Below are 19,671 nucleotides of genomic sequence, written 5' to 3' on the forward strand. Positions count from 1 at the left end.
AAGAAGTCTTATTTTAAAAATACTTCGTGCCTTTTTATTTTATTGTGCTCGAACTGGACACACAAATTGACGGTTAACTATGAATGAAACTTTAATTATGCATTAGAAAATTATTAGTTAATCGTATAAATTTCGAGCGTCGAAATCGTACGTGGTCGTTCAATGACAATAGACATAATACTGGAAGCATCAATCTTTCAATTTAAAACCGTGAAAGAACGGTCGTTGAAATCTCCGCACGTGTTAGTGATTAAATTACAATAGAGTCGTTAAACCGTCGACCGAAAGACCTGTTCAGAAAGAACGCTAAAGTCCCATTTTCATTAGCGATTCCGTCGGTATTTCACATACGAGGAAACAATAAATAGGTAGATGCTTTTATACTTGCGAGGTGTTACGGGAAGAATTCCTATGAAAAATAACCGACAATCGTGTATGAACTGCGTTCAAATAGTGAACAGATTAGTATCATTGTATTTCAAACAAAGAAGGCAAACAGAGTTTTTTTATGATAATATATGAAAGCAATACAAGTATTCTTATAGCAAAGTAAACGAAGAAACAGATGATTGTTTGGGTCACTTCGATAATGTTGGATCATTTTACGATAATTACATAACAAAATGCGTTCGTTACGCAGTCCCATAATAGAACCGTTGAAATATTAACCTTTCAGTTTCATGCACCGTGTTGTTCGAAAATCTGTTTGTTGTTGCCAACACCGAGGCATAAAATACAGCGAATTTATAGCATTCGTTGAAACGTGTCACCTATTCAAACGGACAAGCCTTTGCTGATCACAGTGACTTTTGACGGACAATACAGGCAATCATTCTTGTGTAAATCTTTTCAAGGTTACCTCTCCTACAATGTATTTATTCAATTGTTTTTCTTCCTTCCGATTCATAAATCGTATCTCACCTTTGTCATCATTAGACTGCCGATTTTATGCGTTTATAGCCTATAGGGGTTTGTAAAATACAATAAAGGAGTAAAGCTTTCATCAGATCCAATAAGTTTTTTGGTTTATTTGGAACCGAATATGCTACTGGAGAAAAGAAAGAAATTGCATTTACTCTTTCCTGTATGAATTGTTTTAGAAAATATCATTTTTGCATAAAACCCGCAGTCTAATCTTCAACGATCTCCTTCTGGGTGATCGGAACCCTTTGGTGAAGATTCCCAAAATGATTTAAGTACTTCCTTTTTCTTTTTACTCTGAAGGTTAACTGTTTTCAGTTTCCTTTAACTACTCTATTAACATTAAGGTAAGGATGCAGTTCCCAGAATACAATTTAACGGAATATGGAACGATGTTTCGGGGAACTTAACCTTAACCCTAGTTTTGCAACATAATTAAACCCATTTGTAATTTCCACGCTTCCGCCACTTTGTGAAATCGTTAACGAGGTGGAAAATTGACGAGCCCGTGGCTTCTGTGGCAAAGTAACGATAGAATTGAATGCAATTGGTTAATCTCGAGTCTCCTATGAAAATGCAACAACAATTTTTACGGTTAATTGTATTTAAAACTGCCAATAATTCCGGTGATCCGCGGAGCGTACAAATTGCCAAGAGAAAATCGTTACGAAAGAAACATATCCGACCGATAAATCATGTAACACGATGGAAAACATTTACGCGGGGATCTATCGCGCCTGCGTAGAAGGACGACCGCTCTCGATGCGTTTTACGCGGGAGAATTGGCTTCGATGATTTAATATTCAGTGTCGAGGAACCTTTGACCACTCATCAATGATTTACTGTAAATATCAACTTCCAAAATCCATTATCGAACGTGAAGAATCTAAGTCTCACAGCTGTTCCACTGTTTTTTTTTTCGGTTCAATTTGTAATTTTGTAACTTTACCTCGATACAACCTGATGTTTTCAGCGTACCATATCGCGTATCTTTGTTTCAGTGTTGGACTGAATTTTATTCGAATAATACACAGTGAAAAGCAACAGTATCCGAGGGTGTCGTTCTGAACTTTAAACAGTTAATGAGATTAAATAATTGTTCGACAAATGTCGATTCATTCATAAAGAAGTATTATTTTTTTTTTTTTAAATTTTTTTATCTTTTATTCGTTATTCGAAACTTTTTATCTAGATAATTAGTTTGCCCATCTCTGCTTTGTTTCTCGGTCTATACAGTAAGGAATCGAGGGAATCGTGGATCCCCTCCGTGTTTACGTGAAACATAGAGACCATTACAAAAGGCGATCGCGAGCTGAAGTTTCCGCCCACGTTTCGATCCCATCTCCTCTTGTGTATCATCAGCCGATTGCGTCACGGTCCGGTTCTATAATAGTTCATTAAATTGCCGGTAATTCGTGGTTGTGGGGGTATTTTATGCAGTATAAATGAATGAACATTATCGTGCAACACTTTTAAAGCCGGTCCAGGTTAAGGCTAATTCACGTGTCCGCTACCCGTCGATCGAGTCCACGGTACAAAAAAAAAAAATCGAAAAAAAAAAGACATCGATCATCCGATGACAATCGTTATGACCCATTCATGATGGATTTCCAGTCATATTGTACCGTCAACACGATATTCTACAGGACAGAATACAAGAAAATTTCACGATAATTTTTCATAACACGTTATCCACATACACGTGCATCCAGTTGACGAGTTATGCATTCTGCATTTATGGAGCCGCGTCACGATCGTGTGTAATGAATACGCGGCGATGCCTAGTCGACGGAGCCGTGAATGAATAATTGTTTAACCCACGATCGTTTCTGTTCCTTGATCTCTGAGAAGCGACAGATCCGTCGACGCATTTCCATTGGGCAATTTTTTCATCTTAATCGTGAAATTGTTCATAAATTGAATGACATTTACCGTAACGTTGATAAATCTGCTCCTGAGAAAAAATTTTTGAAATCTCAACGGTTAGCAAGATCTACCACGGATTAGGATGGATGGTAACGCGAATTTCCTCTGAAATGGGACACGTTTTGGTCCATTTCAGTGGACTGAAAAGAGGAGAAGAGCTCTCTCCCCTGATGCCCCGAATAACACGAGTTGAATGTTTTCGCGTCGGAAAAATCGGTTAAAGCTTTCTTCCTCTCGACACCGAGCCGTGAAAGTGTCTCAGTCCGTTCGCATTTCGCTCTCCTCGACGATTAGACTTTTCAGCGATTTAACGTCGAGATCGATACATGGTTGCTCTCTGGACTTAGCTACGATGTTACACGCAGGGACTTCTACCTAAACGTAAAATATCAATATTATTATATCGGTATTTTCGATTGTACTTTCGCCCTATATAAGCCCTACCCTTATAGAAATCGAAAAAATACCGGTATTTATTTCGGTATTCGGTAATATATCGGTTTCGGTATAGCTCTGATTACATAATACCGATATCAAAATCATAACAGTTTAAGTCCCTGGTTACACGTTCGAAGAGAAAAATTATTGAAATATTTAAACAAAAAATAGAGAGAGTAGGTTTGTCAGAAGGCTGTAACGTGGGACAGATGTATGCGACCGTGTATTCGCCCTTTCGATTCGAAAGAGATCCGACCAGGCGCAGACCACCGAGGCTATCCCATTCTTCATTTAATTCAGCGCGCGACCCGAGCGAAATCAATTACAAACTTGACCCATCCCGACCCTTCCTGCCGGCGAGAAACACTTGAAAGTATTACCACTTCCTTCCTCCTCCCGTTCTGTACCTAACCGTTGACCATCCAAAAACCAGTAGATGCATCGTTCGATCCTCTTCTGTATAGGTGCGATTCGGAGACCGGAAGACCGTAGGTGGATAAAGTGAAATGAACTTTCAGCAAGTTGTTTCGAAGGTCTTTTCACTTTTGGTCTTGCGTGCACACGGTTCAATGAATGTATGTATTGTGGTGGATCGTGTCGTATCACGGTTGGGAACGATTGATTCTACGGCGTGGATTCCCTCGGGAATTTCTTTGTAACAGTATACAGTAAATCATCGATGAGTGTCCAAAGGGTGCTCGACACTGAACATTACAGGAAATTCTCGATGAGTGTTCAAAGGGTCCTCGACACTGAATATTACAGGAAATCCTCGATAAGTGTTTGAAGGCTCCTTGGCACTGACAAGGTCCCCAGGTGTAACGATGACTTTTTAATGAGATTTAGCACAGTGACAGAGCATGGAATTCTGATGACAATGATATTTGTTGTACGACTCGATATAAATAACTAATACCTTAAATTACTCGGGTCCGAATGGACCCAGGCACCGTCACCCTATTGCTAACGTACTACAGAACAAACTCGTCTTGCGTTTCAAACAATTCATCTGGAACGTAAATACCTTCGCCCTATATAACCCTGTATAAACCCTACCCTTATAGAAACCGAAAAAATACCGGTATTTATTTCGGTTTTCGGTAATATATCGGTTTCGGTATAGCTTCGATGGCATAACACCGGTATCAAAATCATACCGGTTTGTCGCGGAAGAGAGCCTGGCATACACACGCCAGAGGAAGAGGAATTTAGATAGAAGTCGGAAGGAAGGGATCAGCTGTGTATGTGTGCGCGCGCGCGCGTGCGTGCGTACGTGTGTTTGGTATCAGAGGAAGGGCAGCAGCGGGACGATCTCTATCTCTCGGGGTGCGACGAGTGAGGCCAGAGAAGCGGGCCGGGCCGACAAACAATAGGCCCATAACCCGGTGCTCCCGATGGGGTCGTGGTTGCCCATCGTGTATCTGTAATGTATCTGACGATGATAGGCCGGCACGGCAGGAAGAGATCGTCGTAGGGGGATCGACCATAGCTAATCGTACCACCCAAGGTGGCACAGATTGAGAGCTCTATCAGCACACATCCTCTCCTCGCCGAGCAAGTAGCAAGCACCAAGCGCGTCGGGGCCCGGTTCGCCGCGTTATACCACTATGTACGTAACCTGCATTACATCGCGTTATTAAACGATACCTAAATCTCGCTCCGTTCGCTTGATCCTCCTCTCACTCCTCTGTCTACTTTCTCCGTCTATTTTTCTCTGCACAGAAGCTAATCGAAACTGTTCGACGAGCCCTTTCTGTCATCCGTGGCCCGTTAACGCGTTCTGCACCTCTTCGTATGATTTTCCGATCGACAAAACGGACTATCGAATCTTGACCCAGTCACCTTCGAAGATCGCTGCAACGGGGGTAGTTTTTACGGTACTGCACGGTTTGGTGTACGTTAAAGTGTTTCATGGAAAAAACAATACGTGTTCCTCGTGTGATCGCGAGTGTCCTGTAGACGCGATTGAAATACACGATTCGTCGATATTGTTCCTCTCTGTTTCGATTGTTAGTTAACTGTCTGTTTTCTTCTTTTTTTTCTTGCTGTTGCCCTCGCCAGCGATCGAAGGGAGAGAGACCGAGTGACCAGCTCGTCGACGGCGATCTCAACGGAGGCGAAACACGCGCGTGAACGGATCATCCAGGGACATCCCTCGATCCCTTGACGGACGGACCACCGTTCTCGGCTGCCGTTTTGTTCCACGCGGGGTCTCCCTTCCCCCTCCGTTAAAGGGGCGCGATACGACGCCACCGCAGCTGCTTCCGGCTGACCGGAAGGGACGCTCTATGCGAACCGGGTGAACGCCGTTTTTTTTTCGTCGTGACGCCAACAACCATCGTCGATCGTAGCCGAACCAGAGGAACCGAACGTCATGGAAGTCGCTACGGAATTGTATGTACCCCGTTGTTTCCTTTCTTCTGCTGTTTAACCCTTTAACGGTTACATATGACGTGTATCCTCCATTTGGAAAATCACCACCTTTTGGCCAACGACGAGCAGACTCGTCATGTGAAAAAATAAAATAGCTTTTGCTATAAAAATTGAAATGATTAAAAAAGAGAAAAGCAAAATGATAAAAATTGAAAAAAATTGTTACTTTTTTTTTTTTTTGATAAAGGTGTCGAATGATAACACATTTCGAAAATAAAATTCCACCGTTAAAGAGTTAATATTCTTTTCCTCCTCTTCGTTCGACCACGATCCTTCTTGGGGATGAAACAGCCCAGGCTAAGAAACGAAGAGAGAGACAGCGTCACACTTGGACCATTCCTCTCGAAACCAAGATATCATTGTTCAATGGTAATCCTGACACTATTTCAGTAGTAATCCTTCCTCATCTAACGCATTCGCTCCTCAAACTTTTACATAACCGAGGATTTCCCCGTAAAAAAAAGACGGCAAATCAGAACTCGATTGTTTAAACAGCGCAGTGAGATCGAGCAATATAGTCAGGGTTGAACCAGTATAAAGCAAACAAAATTTAATAATTAGTGAATCGGTTAGGACCAGTCGTGGCTGGATACCGTGGCCTCGGTATGGCCTCCGTGTTGCGAAATTAGACAAGGCTAACGGGACGAAGAAGACTTTGGACCAACAGTTTCTCTTTAGGACCATCTAACGCGAGGGAAACAATTGGCGGAGATTCGATCGAATTACAGCAAAGTTTCTTGTCTCTTTACACGCTCATCGCATAGAACGATTAAAAGAAAATATTGCACATAAAGTATAATATCGGTTGAAAAATTGATAGATCGGTTAATCGAATCGAATCAAGACGCAGAGTAACAGCGTTAAACGGTCCCGAGCGATTATTTAATTCGATTAGATTGAAAGGTTATTCGCACACGACTAAAACACGAAGAGAAACGTGCGCGGAATACAATCGCCCGGAGCTGGACGAAGTCATTGTCAGTCATCGTGCTTTCTCGTACGCTTGACAGGGCACGTAGTAGTAACCTCGGCACTCCTCGTTTCGCTAATCGCGACTTGGTAAATAACGTTTATCGCCCTTGTCGTCTAATCGAGTTGCCAACATCTACGAACAACCGAGTTTTCCCCGATTGTTTCAACTAGGAATTATAATAAAAGTGAAAGCTTTTACCAAATGTTTGCGTAATTTGTAGAGATATCCCGAATGCTGCCGCTAGGTCCGCCATCTTGAAATTTTACGGAACGCCCGGTCTCTTTCGATTCAGTTCGGATTTACAGCAAATGTTCCGCATCGAGCGACCACTGAAAATGTTTGGAAGAATGATAAAGGGAAACGTTATTGAAAAATCAGTAGAATAACAGAAATTTTGATAAAATACTCAACATATTTGGACGCAATGTTCGAGACCGCCATTGCGACTGTTGAACATCCTAATTATCCACACGCGTTCCATACCTCCTTTCATCTATATACGTATCCGCCATCGAATTTAAATAAAAAATGCACCGAAAAGTGTCCTTCTCCCTGAAACACTTGACACCGCGTTGCCGCAAAAAAAGAGACAAAAACAAAGGAAAAACAGTCGACAAGATAGAGTCATCGTTTTCCTCGACAAAGGACGTAACATAAATCTTGATTTTTTCTAATGGCGGTGTCCTCCATCCGCTGATTAGACGACCGAATTGACCGTGTTCCAAGCGGCGTGTCTCGTTAACACCGTTAAGGGATTAACCGTCGCAATTAACCCGTTCGCCACAGAAAAACCGTGGTCGTCTTTCGGCACGACGGTTTTCATTCCGGAAAATTCTCTCAACGGCAACCAGTCTCGTCCGTTGCATAATCTATAACAAGTTAGAAGCGTTGGATTGATATGCAAAGTATCGCACGGTGATCAGAGGTATTAATAAACTGTTGTTCGCCTTATTTGAAATGCTTCCGCTTGTCTGTCGACTTCCTAGATCGACAGAACCATTCTATCGTATATCGAGCAGAGTTTTGTTCGACAAATTGAAATATTTTTACCAACCTTCTCCACTACCCTCTCTACCGTCCGTTCCCAGATAGCACATGACGCCTCGAAGACGTCTATTTTACGGCTATTTTAGGTCTAAGACGCCTTTAAACCGTTTTCAAGGCGTCATATACTATCTGGGTTGTTTTATTGACCCTGCTCGAATTGCCATTGCAGATCACCCTTGTCAGGGTCCGACACGCAATGCAAAATCGCGGAACGAACATCGTACTATCCTCAGGATCCAAACAAGAGGCCGAAGACCAGGCAGGAGAAAATTCGAGCTTGCCTGAGGCACAATTCGTTGACTATCCTGACCGTTGCCGGTGTGGCCGGCGGTGTTATCCTTGGTATCATTCTGAGAAGCTCGAGGACGCAAGGATGGACACCCAGGGAGATCATGTACATCAATTACATCGGGGACCTGTTCCTGAGGATGCTGAAGAGCTTGATCCTACCGTTGATCATATCGAGCCTGGTCTCCGCTATCGGATCCCTTGACCTGTCCCTCAGCGGCAGGATTGGTGCTCGAGCTATTGTGTATTACATGACCACCACCATCAGTGCCGTTATATTAGGTCAGTAGGAGCGAACAGTATCGAACAATTCGACTCACGTTCTGTTATATTGATAAACAATCACTTTCAGCAAAGCAATTGCAAACTGGGGTCATGGAAAAGAAAAAGAAAAAAGAAAATTATGTATAACAGTTTAAAAAATTTTATGACGTATGTATTCATCTTGTAGGTATTATTTTGGTGATCACCATTCAACCAGGCGTTGGTAATAATCCAGACGTTAAGACGAAATCACCACCGCAGAATGTTTCCACTGTCGACACGCTGATGGATCTGATTAGAAACATGTTCCCTCCGAATCTGGTGGAGGCCTGTATATCCCAACACAGAACTGAAATGCAGAAACCGGAGAACAGTAGTATGGCAGGTAAAGAATCGAGGCTCTTCAGCTCTCACGTATCTCAGTCGGTTTATTGAATCGCTGATCACGATTGTTTCGACGCAGGCAACATAGACAACTGGGAGCCGGTGCAGAAGAACGTTTCTGGGACAAACATCATGGGTTTGGTTGTCTTCGCCACCGCTCTGGGCATCACACTGGGGAAAATGAAAGAACAAGGAAAACCTCTGCTGTACTTTTTCGAGTCTCTGTCGGGCGCGATGATGCTGATCACGCAATGGGTTATTTGGTAAATTCATAATTCGATAAAACTAATAGAGCACCAATGTACGTACTTTGTAATTTAACCCTTGTGTGGGCGTCCAAAACATTCACAGTTATTGAACAATTGAAATACTATTATTCTGACAGATTAGATAAACATACGCAGATAGCACATGACGCCTTGAAGACGCCCATTTTACGGCTATTTTAGGTCTAAGGCGCCTTTAAGCCGTCTTCAAGGCGTCGTGTGCTATCTAGGTAGATACCCAGTCAGCCTAACCTGCAAACCCAAATTTTGTCCAATGCCTGTTATAAAGTCATGTTGCAAGACTTTCTGCCAATTTGCTTTACCATTTGGTCAGCTATGGCGTTGTCTGCAAAACCCAAGTCAAATGCGGAAACAGATGGCTATGGTTTTTCAGACAACTTTTGTCATTTAATTAAACTGGTTATCAGGGTGATTTCACTTTCATACTTTTCCGAAGCTCTTAGTTTTCCCTTCCTATAATATACCAAGGGCTATTTCACACAAGAACATAAAAAATTGCGAAAGTAAATATAAAAACGGGATCTGGGTACCCGGTTGCCTACACAAGGGTTAAGACCGTTGATAGGAGAAATAACCTTACATCGAGTCATGTTTTATTTAAAACGAAACAACGTTGTGTTTCTCTGGATAATACGAGCTTCTCTTCTAGGCTGTCACCGGCGGGTGTATTGTTCCTGGTGGCCGCGAAAATCACCGAGATGCAGTCGCTGGACGAAGTCGTCGCTCAGCTTGGAATGTATTTTTTGACCGTCCTGTTCGGTCTTTGTGTACACGGTTTCATTATTCTACCTCTGCTGTACTTTGTGATAACAAAGAAAAATCCGTACGTGTACATATCGAATATGGCGCAAGCTTTGGTCACCGCTTTCGGTACATCATCGAGCTCCGCTACACTTCCGATCGCTATAAATTGTCTGGAGGAGCGAAACAACGTTGACCCGCGTATCACCAGATTCGTATTACCGATTGGCGCCACCATCAACATGGATGGGACAGCGTTGTACGAAGCTGTGGCCGCGATTTTCATTGCCCAAGTGCGCCAAGTTAGCCTCAGTTTCGGGCAATTGGTTGCTGTTAGGTGTGTAAAATAAATGTATTATGTAGCAGACATATAGCGTTCGTTATAGAAAAACTGTATCGGTACTTCGCAATTGTAGTATCACAGCAACGGCTGCTAGTATCGGGGCGGCTGGAATTCCACAGGCAGGTCTGGTGACAATGGTGATGGTCTTGGATACAGTTCGTCTTCCAGCGGACGATGTCTTCCTGGTCATCGCGGTTGACTGGTTGTTGTAAGTCCTTTTCATTCTTGCCCTGTACACCGACGAGCAAACTCGGCTTCCGCTAGGGGAAAAAACAGTGCAGGAAAAGAGCCTTCTATCACTTGGTCTCGGGAATTATTGAAATTTATGTTAAATCAACATTCAATTTAACATTAATTCGGTATTTGAATCAAATTTACCAAGTGGTAAGAGGCCCTTTCACTACGTTACTTTTTCCCCTAGTGTACGTCTCGATTACAATAAATCCTTTATGAGTGTTCGAAGGTTTATGAGGCTTATGAAGCCAATGATATTTGTTTCAACTGCATACAGCCATTAGTTTATGAAATATTTAATGTTCAGTGCCGAGGAGCCTTCGAACACTTATCGAGGGTTTACTGTATACTTGATACGTAGTTATCTTCACGCCTTTTTTCCATGGGACTTTTAGGGATCGCTGTAGGACAACGGTGAACGTGGTGGGCGATTCTCTTGGCGCGGGAATTGTGAATTATTTGAGCAGAAACGAATTGGCCTCTTTACCCCACAATGGACAGTCTCAGAACGGTGGCGACCATCACACCTCGACGTCTATATGAAATTAACGCCGGTAACGATCACCAGTGTATTCCTTTCTTCGACACTGCTCGTTCCGAGTGTTGCACATTCCTAGGCAAATAAGATTATCGAATGTACGCAGAATCCAATAAGCACGATACATAGGTGACCCCGAAAGCAGCAATGATAATGGTATCCTGAAATTTCAGGAATCTTGCTGTACCGTGACAATCAATCGTTCATCAAGCGGAAATCCGATATAATTTCTTCTTTTTTTTTCACTATAACTTTTAGATGGATTTAGCACCGTTTTGTATTTAATTCCGTTGAGCTTAAGGCACAAAATGATCCATGGATCTGATTATGTTTTAATGGTCATTTCCAATTGATCGTGCGTAAACCGGGTTAATCGAATTTAATTAAAAGTACCTAGGATTCTAGATTCGATGTTTTATGCCATTTTATGGAAAACGTGACGATCGAAACGAATGGAATTTTCTGTTTCGATCGATTATAAATGTATAAGATTACGTGCAATACATTTCGAAGCATCAAATCGAGTCCTTGTCCACTCTCTCAAAACTTATTATTTAATATACAAAATATTGTTCGCGGATAAATATTGTTAGCAACATCAAATTCTGTTTAGTGCAGCCTGCCTATAAAAATCGTCAGTTACAATCGATATTCTGTACACTTAGAAACAGATTGTAATAGATTAGCAATACTATTGAACGTGTTACTGCCTCTTTTAATTTATTCCAAGGGTGTTCTTCATTATCTCGCTACTTGTACACATGTTGAAAAATTACTGTGGCCTAACTGTCCCTTTCTCGTATCCATAGAGAATGTAATTGTTATTTTAAATAATATAGATATTATGGTAAATAGCTAAGATGTATACAATCCAAATGTCACAGATTTGAGGCTTTCACTCCCCCCGATATGATACGGTTTTCTTCCTATTGAAGCTTTCGGGTGTAAGTCACGACCTTTTGAATGGGCTTTTTCTCCATTTGAAAGCTTGAACAGCAACAAATCGAATTGTATACAGTATTTTTAGAAGCAGTATTAGTACTAATGATAGCAACCATGTATATTAAAGTATGCCTCACACACACACAACTCACACAATCGCTACAGTAATCGTTGTCTTCCATTACTATATGCTCTATAATTATACAACTTACTGTTAGTTAAGTCATCAAATAGTTTAACAAGTATAAAATTCTGTTATCATTTCTTGACACATTGTTGACGGTATTACTGCGAAACGAATCGAACCTCTGTACACACGTGTTCAGTTCGCAGAAATTGTTAAGGGTAAAGAATGTTTATAGACTCGGTAATAAAGAAAAATACGTTGGTATTCAGCATACCTCAAGTACCGTACTGTTTAGACGAGAAGTGTTCACCGAATTGACTAAAACTAAAGAAAGTATTATTCTTCGATCATTATGGTGAAGGTTTATTACTATACGTATCACACGTTATGCAGTTACCTTGGTGCATGCGATAAATGTAACTGATTAGTCAACTTGTATTTTTAACGTATTCACTGTATTACAACGTTACATAGGCGTAAGTTAATCGAGTCGTAAGATAATTAAGTACCGTACTGGAACTAGAAAGTTTCGTTTGTATTTCGTAATGACTCCAATGACTAAATTTAATTCTGCATTCGGCTGATTGTATATTTTAAACGTGATATTCTTGAAACAATAAATTACGTATTTAACATCACGTACCGTGTAACCCATAAATGAATTGCGAAGAAATTGAATATTACATGTTAGCTTTCCCCTTGATATGATTTTAAAACTAGAAACTTCGAAAACAAATCTTTCCAATGCTTTTAACACTTAAGCCTTATACTTAACTGCCTTATAAATATAGTAATTAAATTTTTCTTTCTTCTTTTCGCTTGCATCGAATTTATGTTAAACTTAAGCAACACATTTCGTTTAGTTTATACTTCAAGAAAGCTAACCGGTACCACAATGATTCTGAACGAAATTAAATTACACGTCGAATTTCAAGGCATACATCGGATAAGTGTTCGTATTATTGTTGTTAATCACGCGAATTAATGTACACTTACAAGTTGTAATCAAATTCTACAAGTAGAACGTATGTACCTGTACGTATTTAAGTAATGCCATAGTTGCTTAAAAATATCCTGTATAATATTTATTTGTACAATAAATGTACAAATTGATGTGACAATAAAGGTATTGCTTATTTCTGAACAAAATCACATGTATTTACGTCAAATACTAAAACAATTCTTATCACAGTGAAAGTGTGTCTACGGCACACGACTGAAAACGATATAAAAGTTTCTCCAATAAATAATATTCTAAATACCTTTTTATGCAAATTATAAATACACATTAAATGTAATATTCTAGTCTACAGGTTATTTCGATGCGTGAAATAATTTATGAAGATAATTACTGAAAATTATTTATTTCAGTTAATAGTAATATCTGTGCATAATATAACAGTTCTCTTTGTTTCACCACTTTATCTTCAATTTGCGCTATCTTGAATTAATATTGAGTGGCAGTTGCAGAAAAATAAATATATATCTACATATTTAGAATCTCGTTACTGCAAGAAAAACGTAATTTAAAAAAAGTATTAAATATATATAGAATAAAACACACAGTAACTGTAGTAAACGTTTCTATCACATTTCGAACAGATAGAGACCGCCTCGAGGTTGTCTATTCTATTGCCGTAATTACAAAACGATAATGCAAAGTTAATTAAAATTGATTTGTACAGTGGTTCAATATTGGTTACTGGTTTTACTGTAAACTGGCTGTTGTATTTCGGATATTCGATAAAAATCAATAACAACCATAGATGATACGTTGCACGTTTAAAACTAAATCAACGCAATCTGACTAGATAAAATGCACGTTTCTTTTAATACTTCCATGTAAGTGTTATTTAAAAAGTAGAATAAAAAGAATACTAATCTTCCATGAAAATGAAAATTGTAACTCGAGATTTTCTGCATGTGTTCGGAAACTCTATACCGTTTGCATATTTGCGAAAATTTTGTACAGAAACGCGATTCTTCGATTTAGTTCGTTTCTATTTTCGCTGTATAAAGCATCAATTGAGATAATGTTATGCCTACCATTACTCTAACCGATCTTTGGAACGTAAGTCAAATAGTAAGTATATTCTCATTATTTGACTAAGAACGCGAAAGTCCCGAATCAATTTCTCTATAATACAAAGCATTTCCGACGGCATATTTAATAAGCAGAGTGATTCACGAGAAATGCAACGTGTGAATGTCTCTTCGGTAAATTTCATAATACAGAAATATACAGCTTTGCCTAAAAAAAGATAAAAACAACAGTGGTCTTCGTAGCCGAGGAAAACTAATTCTGTTAAAAACATGCCTCTAAATTATGGAATCCACCGGATATATTTGGATCTTTTGCATCTGATGATTCACCCTGTACAAAATCTCTGTAACTATACATTGGGCGATTCCATAAAACGAAGCAACATACTGGCCGCACGATTCCAAACTAGTCATCCCTTTCTCGTCGAAGGTAAGGCATGACAATTATCTAAAATCGGTCGAATGCACGTTTACAAAATCTGAAAAGTTTCGACAGGCATCGTGTTATGTACATAACATAAACAATATTCGCTATAGTATTTACAAAAGAAAAACAGTTACAAGAGTCTCACGGTAATACTAGATACCTATAGAAATCACAATCGTCGCTTCGATAGTGTGTAAAATATCCATCGTAATTTCGGTAATAAATTGTGCTCGATAAGTGTGTAAACGTTGACATAGAGAACAGCTTCCGATCATCCATTGTTTCTTTTTTGTTCATTTGTTTTAAATAGCCTTTGCTATTCCTAATTCAACGAGATCCCTTGTATCCAAGAGCTGAGGTCATTCGTGTCTTCACAGCTGAGACTCAACGCGTTCTTCTCGTTTTTTCTCGACTCGAGAAGAGTTTGAGCGGCGGTTCGACCGGTTAAGTAGGCTCCGTGCACTGTACTGTAAAAGGAAGAATGCGTGTGCTCGCCGGCAAACGCTATAACGATTTTCGACGGGTCGTCGTCTCGCCTGATGGGCTCCGCTAAACGATTGATATCTAATTGACTCGCCCCAACGGCCATTGCGGTATATGAACCGCGTGTATACTGTTGCGTACGCCACGAGGTATGAATGCAATTCTTCGGTGCCGGTACAAACGGATCATTGAGAAATTTTCTTAGTATCAATGTACACGCATCTGACACTTCCGTCGCACTCAATTTTTCCATATATTCAGCCGCTTTCCCCGATATCCATCCCAGTAATAATGTCTCTGAAATCTTGGTGAAAGAATAGATCTTTCTGTACCATGTTTTACTCATGTCCTGCTTCTCTTCCTCCAATAACCGTCTGTCGTCCCAGAGAAGCATCACTTCCGATATCCCGGGATTTAGAAAAGGTCGTTCGTATTCTAAAAATATTTTATCCACTGTACCGAACAGTAGTCTATCTATGGCTTCATGTTTATAATTAGGTAGAGGCGGTTCGAATATATCGTTGGCTTTTTCCTTAAGAACTCCTAATGGCAATGTACAAATTACATGTTCCGTTAATATTGTTTTCCCGTTTTCGCATTGTACTTCTATACAGTTGCTCGAATTGAAACAGCTGTTGTTTTCGGAATTTCCATCGTCTACGCGTTTCTTTCTCGGCCACCTATAAGATCGTACATACGTAAGATCATACATTGTATAGCGACTAATATTTACCGTCACAAGTACTCGATTCTGTTTACCTAATCTTAGTAACAGCATGTCTAAGCAGAATGCTGTTCTTTGGTATATGTTTTGCAACTGGTTCCAATATAGCACTGTACCCATCTGGAAGACTAATATTTCCACCTTGCAATTCCGCATAAGAACCCATTTCCAAGAGATCAACATCTTCCATGCTATCACAGCCAGTAATACAGGTTTCTCTTTTAAGTAAGCAGTCGAATAACAATTGTCTAATCCTTTTGTCCTCCTCTGGCAAAGACGATAAATAAATCTGAGCCTCTAATGCAACATGTGCTCCAACACTGCTTATTCCATCTGGGGGGCTATAAGGACTTAAAAAATATTCTTCGCATCGTCTTAGAAAACATATATACGCTTCATAGATTTCTTGCAAGATTGGGAATGATAGTTGCTTTCCATCCTCTGTGGCTGCTACGACTTTATGAGGCCTTGGTACACGTATAATATCTATTAAGCCATTAGCCATTGCTAATTCAAACATAGGATTCCCTAGGACTCCATGAATCCAATTGGCTCCTAATTCGACCTTCTCATTGCCTAAAGTAGAATATATATCATCTGACCGGGTTGAGTTGTAAATTAACTTGGCGAGCTACACATAAGTCAGATTTCTATTGCAATGTTGCTTTTAGATTAAGTTTCGCTATAATAATTATTTACAATTTTCTTCGCACAGAGTGACAAGTTCAGACTTTTAATTAAAAGTAACTGTCACTTTTAAAAATAATTCCCTACTTTACAGAGCTTATTTATTGCTAGTCTCCTGATTTGTGTAACATTTTAATTCGATTTATACACGTTACGAAAAGCACGACGCGAATGTCACTTAAGACATAAAAAATAGACTCAAAGTACATGATGAATCTTTAATATAAAATAACAAAACTGATTGGAAAATCGAAGATTCATCGATTATCAACAGAATTCAAGAAACAGGTTAAATAGGCACTCACCGATTTTTAAAGCGACAATACGACCACCTATTCGACCACGGGCCTCAACAATAAAAAAATCTGTCTCGTGGTTTTTCAATAAATGATTCGCAGCTGACAATCCAGCCATTCCGGCGCCGACAATTAAAATTTTACACTTCACTTTATCATTCTCCGTCTGTTTCGTGGATTCCGCCATGATCATATCATTATCAAATCAGCTGTCAATGATAAAACGAACATAGACAGCTTTTTAATTTTTATCTCGAACACAGTTCACACGAGTGCCTCTCCATTCTGATTTAGATATTGTACATTGTACTTCCTAACGAAAACATTTGAAAGCACCTGTTCAGATTACGCTCAGAGTTTTTCGATGGTTTTCATTTTCTACGCACATTCCGATGTACATATGTAGCTTAGGACAGCTCAGGATAATCTGCCAATACGCTGTCGAATCCAATCGAATCATATTTTGTTTTCCTTCATTTCTTCGAAAAAATTATATTATCAACAGTTCAATTGAATTTTGGACAATTGAATAATTCAAATTATTCAGGATGTAAGATTGAACAAGTCATTCGATGGAAACGCATCGGAGAAAGTCGGTTGCTCTAATTTGAGTAGTTTCGATCGACTAAATACTTATTTGTCAATATCATCGTTATACTTTGTTACTAAGGAATTTTAAAACAAGTAAACATTATTTATATAAAAAGTAAAGAAAAAAGGAATTAAAAAACGAAAGAGTAAGACAGAGTAAGAATACAATAAATGATTATGAGTGACGCGTAATGTCTTTAAGTCACGGAGTATAATAAAGATTGTAAAATGAGTAATAAATTAGAGAAATTGTCGAATTTCTTTTGAGAAAGTAAGGATTAGTGCTTTTAACTGTACAGAAGAGAAGGAAATATCAAGAAATATTTCAGAGAGCGCCACGTGCAAATTAATGAAAACACGTCACCGTTATATCGAACGTATACAAGAAAGACGTCCAAAATTCTTTTCGAACGCGAAGTTCAAATGTTAGTTACGTGAAAATTGTTTTTTTTTCAAAGAAATCTAAACTTTTTCATCATGTACGAAATTCTAACCTAACTTTATCTATTTTGGACGAACAGTAGGTAAGTTTGTTTTCAGTGACAAGATATTTACATCACGATGATAAATTTGTTTAAGAATTTGCGACTGATAGCATTAGTAATTCCATATTAATGTGTTTGTTAAAAAGAAGAAACTTTGTCCATCAAAGCGGTATCGCAAACATTTAAAAAGATACCATCCATTGATAATTTCTTAAAAATATTTGCTTTGACATTGTTATTTATATGAAATTTCGTTCTGAACCGAAATATTGGATGTGTCTTATTTTTATTATGGTAAAAGAATGTACATTATGATCAGTTTTTCTTTTCTATTATATAAGTCTGAACCTCTATGTTTTGAAAAAGTATGTTAAATAAAGTAAAAAGATGCAAAACTACTATATTCAATTGACAGCAAATAAAGAAACTACATATCTTGTTTATAGCATAGTGTGAAGTATGATGTCCAATGGTATTCGGATTTCTACAAACGAAATTGGAGGAAGATCAATGTCAAGGAACACAAGTTGTTCACTCAAACCATCGTCAACACTGAATTCTCCATTGATGAAGTTATCTTCCTACTTCCTAGCTGTAAGACCATGGTCACTGAGTGTTTCGTTAATGCCAACACTTCTTGGATCTGTATTAGCATATCGGTTAATAGGGTTGGCAAATTTCAGTTGGATATCCTTTGTCCTTACTTTATATACAGTGTTTTGTGTACATGGTGCCGGTAATGTAGTAAATACTTATTTTGATTATATAAAAGGGGTGGACAGCCGAAAAAGCGACGATAGAATACTAGTGGATCAGATTTTATCGAAAGATGAATTAGTTTCATTAGGTGCTCTGTTATATGCTGCAGGATGTTTGGGTTTTATTTTGTTAACTACTCTATCTCCTGCAAAAATGGAACACCTAGCACTTGTATATTTTGGAGGTTTATCCTTTTCATTTCTTTATACAGGAGGTATAGGATTCAAGTATATTGCGCTAGGTGATGTTCTTATTTTAGTTATGTTTGGCCCCATTTCTGTTCTGTTTGCATTCATGGCTCAAACTGGTTACTTTGAATTAGGTACTATATACTATGCTATACCTCTTGCATTAAATACAGAGGCTATTTTACATAGTAATAACACAAGAGATTTAGAAAGTGACAAAAAAGCCGGAATAGTAACACTAGCAATTTTAATAGGGCATACTGTATCTCATGTATTGTATGCTTTTTTATTATTCACACCATATGTAACTTTTGTGGTGCTTGCACTAAGATATTCCATTTGGTTTCTCTTACCAGTTGTTACTCTACCGACTGCCTTTAAAATAGAAAAGCAATTTCGAAGCCCACATATGATTCAGAGCGTGCCTAAACAAACAGCTAAATTAAATATGTTTTTGGGCATTTTGTACGTTGTTGCATGTTTACTCGTGGATCCTCTTCCTTATCTATAATATATGTATATCTTGTCTCTGTTCCAAAAAACAACTTTTATAGTTCAACAGACTATATAGGCAGCTAACAACCAATTCGGTACATAATCTCAAATAAATCTCTTTCATTATTACATGGATTATTATCAATCATCTAAGACAGAAACATCAAACTGTTTAAATTTGCTTTTTGTTATCTATATGAAAGTATAATTTATTGCTTCTCTTGTGCAAGTATAACCATGTACATTACACAATTTATTTCTCAGTTAATGTGACAAATTACTACGTTATTCTAATACAATACACATTTAGATAAAACTTTTTGACAATGTGATGATCGTTCATATGTACAAAGCGACTGTATCATTTAGAATCTGAATTTGTACTTGTATTTCTCTAATACGTGTAATAAGCATAATATTTTTGCACCTAAAGTAGGTGTATATTGATATGAATTTTACACATATACTTATTTATCTCACTGTTTAGTATTCTAAGTAGTATTATTCGTACGAAACAATACGTATATTCTACAAAGTTTTGTAATCTTGAAAACAGAACAAACCTAAATGCTGAAGTTTTCACATTTTATAAACTGGTAAATTTACA

At 38.7% G+C, this 19,671-nt stretch overlaps 3 protein-coding genes across 3 annotated transcripts; 2 read left to right on the plus strand and 1 right to left on the minus strand.

The window, feature by feature from the left end:
* Window positions 1–5,659: 5,659 nt before the first annotated feature.
* Window positions 5,660–10,858, plus strand: LOC107192892 (excitatory amino acid transporter 1-like). The gene is made up of 7 exons (XM_015582241.1): window positions 5,660–5,679; window positions 7,908–8,308; window positions 8,478–8,666; window positions 8,754–8,937; window positions 9,611–10,039; window positions 10,119–10,253; window positions 10,675–10,858. Exons 1-7 carry the CDS (start codon window positions 5,660–5,662, stop codon window positions 10,820–10,822), a joined length of 1,506 nt encoding a protein of 501 aa, XP_015437727.1. The 3' UTR covers window positions 10,823–10,858.
* Window positions 10,859–14,018: 3,160 nt separating this feature from the next.
* LOC107192891 (peroxisomal N(1)-acetyl-spermine/spermidine oxidase) lies at window positions 14,019–16,909 on the minus strand. Its single transcript, XM_015582240.1, has 3 exons — window positions 16,556–16,909; window positions 15,599–16,139; window positions 14,019–15,519 (listed from the first exon to the last, which is right to left on the minus strand). Exons 1-3 carry the CDS (start codon window positions 16,737–16,739, stop codon window positions 14,679–14,681), a joined length of 1,566 nt encoding a protein of 521 aa, XP_015437726.1. The 5' UTR covers window positions 16,740–16,909; the 3' UTR covers window positions 14,019–14,678.
* A 632-nt stretch (window positions 16,910–17,541) lies between these two features.
* LOC107192926 (ubiA prenyltransferase domain-containing protein 1 homolog) lies at window positions 17,542–19,149 on the plus strand. The gene is made up of 2 exons (XM_015582282.1): window positions 17,542–17,661; window positions 18,069–19,149. The coding sequence occupies exon 2, from the start codon at window positions 18,082–18,084 to the stop codon at window positions 19,078–19,080; it is 999 nt and encodes a 332-aa protein (XP_015437768.1). The 5' UTR covers window positions 17,542–17,661; window positions 18,069–18,081; the 3' UTR covers window positions 19,081–19,149.
* Window positions 19,150–19,671: the final 522 nt, after the last annotated feature.

The sequence above is a fragment of the Dufourea novaeangliae genome, unplaced genomic scaffold (genome assembly GCF_001272555.1).
Source record: "Dufourea novaeangliae isolate 0120121106 unplaced genomic scaffold, ASM127255v1 scaffold439, whole genome shotgun sequence".
NCBI classification, from domain to species: Eukaryota; Metazoa; Arthropoda; class Insecta; order Hymenoptera; family Halictidae; genus Dufourea; species Dufourea novaeangliae.

Coding starts and splice junctions, on each gene's coding strand:
- LOC107192891 (XM_015582240.1), bottom strand. CDS start 16,739: ATGATCATGGCGGAATCCACGAAACAGACGGAGAATGATAAAGTGAAG. Junction 16,140..16,555: donor TATTGTCGCTTTAAAAATCG/GTGAGTGCCTAT, acceptor ATTCTACTTTAG/GCAATGAGAAGGTCGAATTA. Junction 15,520..15,598: donor CATGCTGTTACTAAGATTAG/GTAAACAGAATC, acceptor ACGATCTTATAG/GTGGCCGAGAAAGAAACGCG.
- LOC107192926 (XM_015582282.1), top strand. CDS start 18,082: ATGATGTCCAATGGTATTCGGATTTCTACAAACGAAATTGGAGGAAGA.
- LOC107192892 (XM_015582241.1), top strand. CDS start 5,660: ATGGAAGTCGCTACGGAATT. Junction 5,680..7,907: donor ATGGAAGTCGCTACGGAATT/GTATGTACCCCG, acceptor TTGCCATTGCAG/ATCACCCTTGTCAGGGTCCG. Junction 10,040..10,118: donor GGGCAATTGGTTGCTGTTAG/GTGTGTAAAATA, acceptor TCGCAATTGTAG/TATCACAGCAACGGCTGCTA.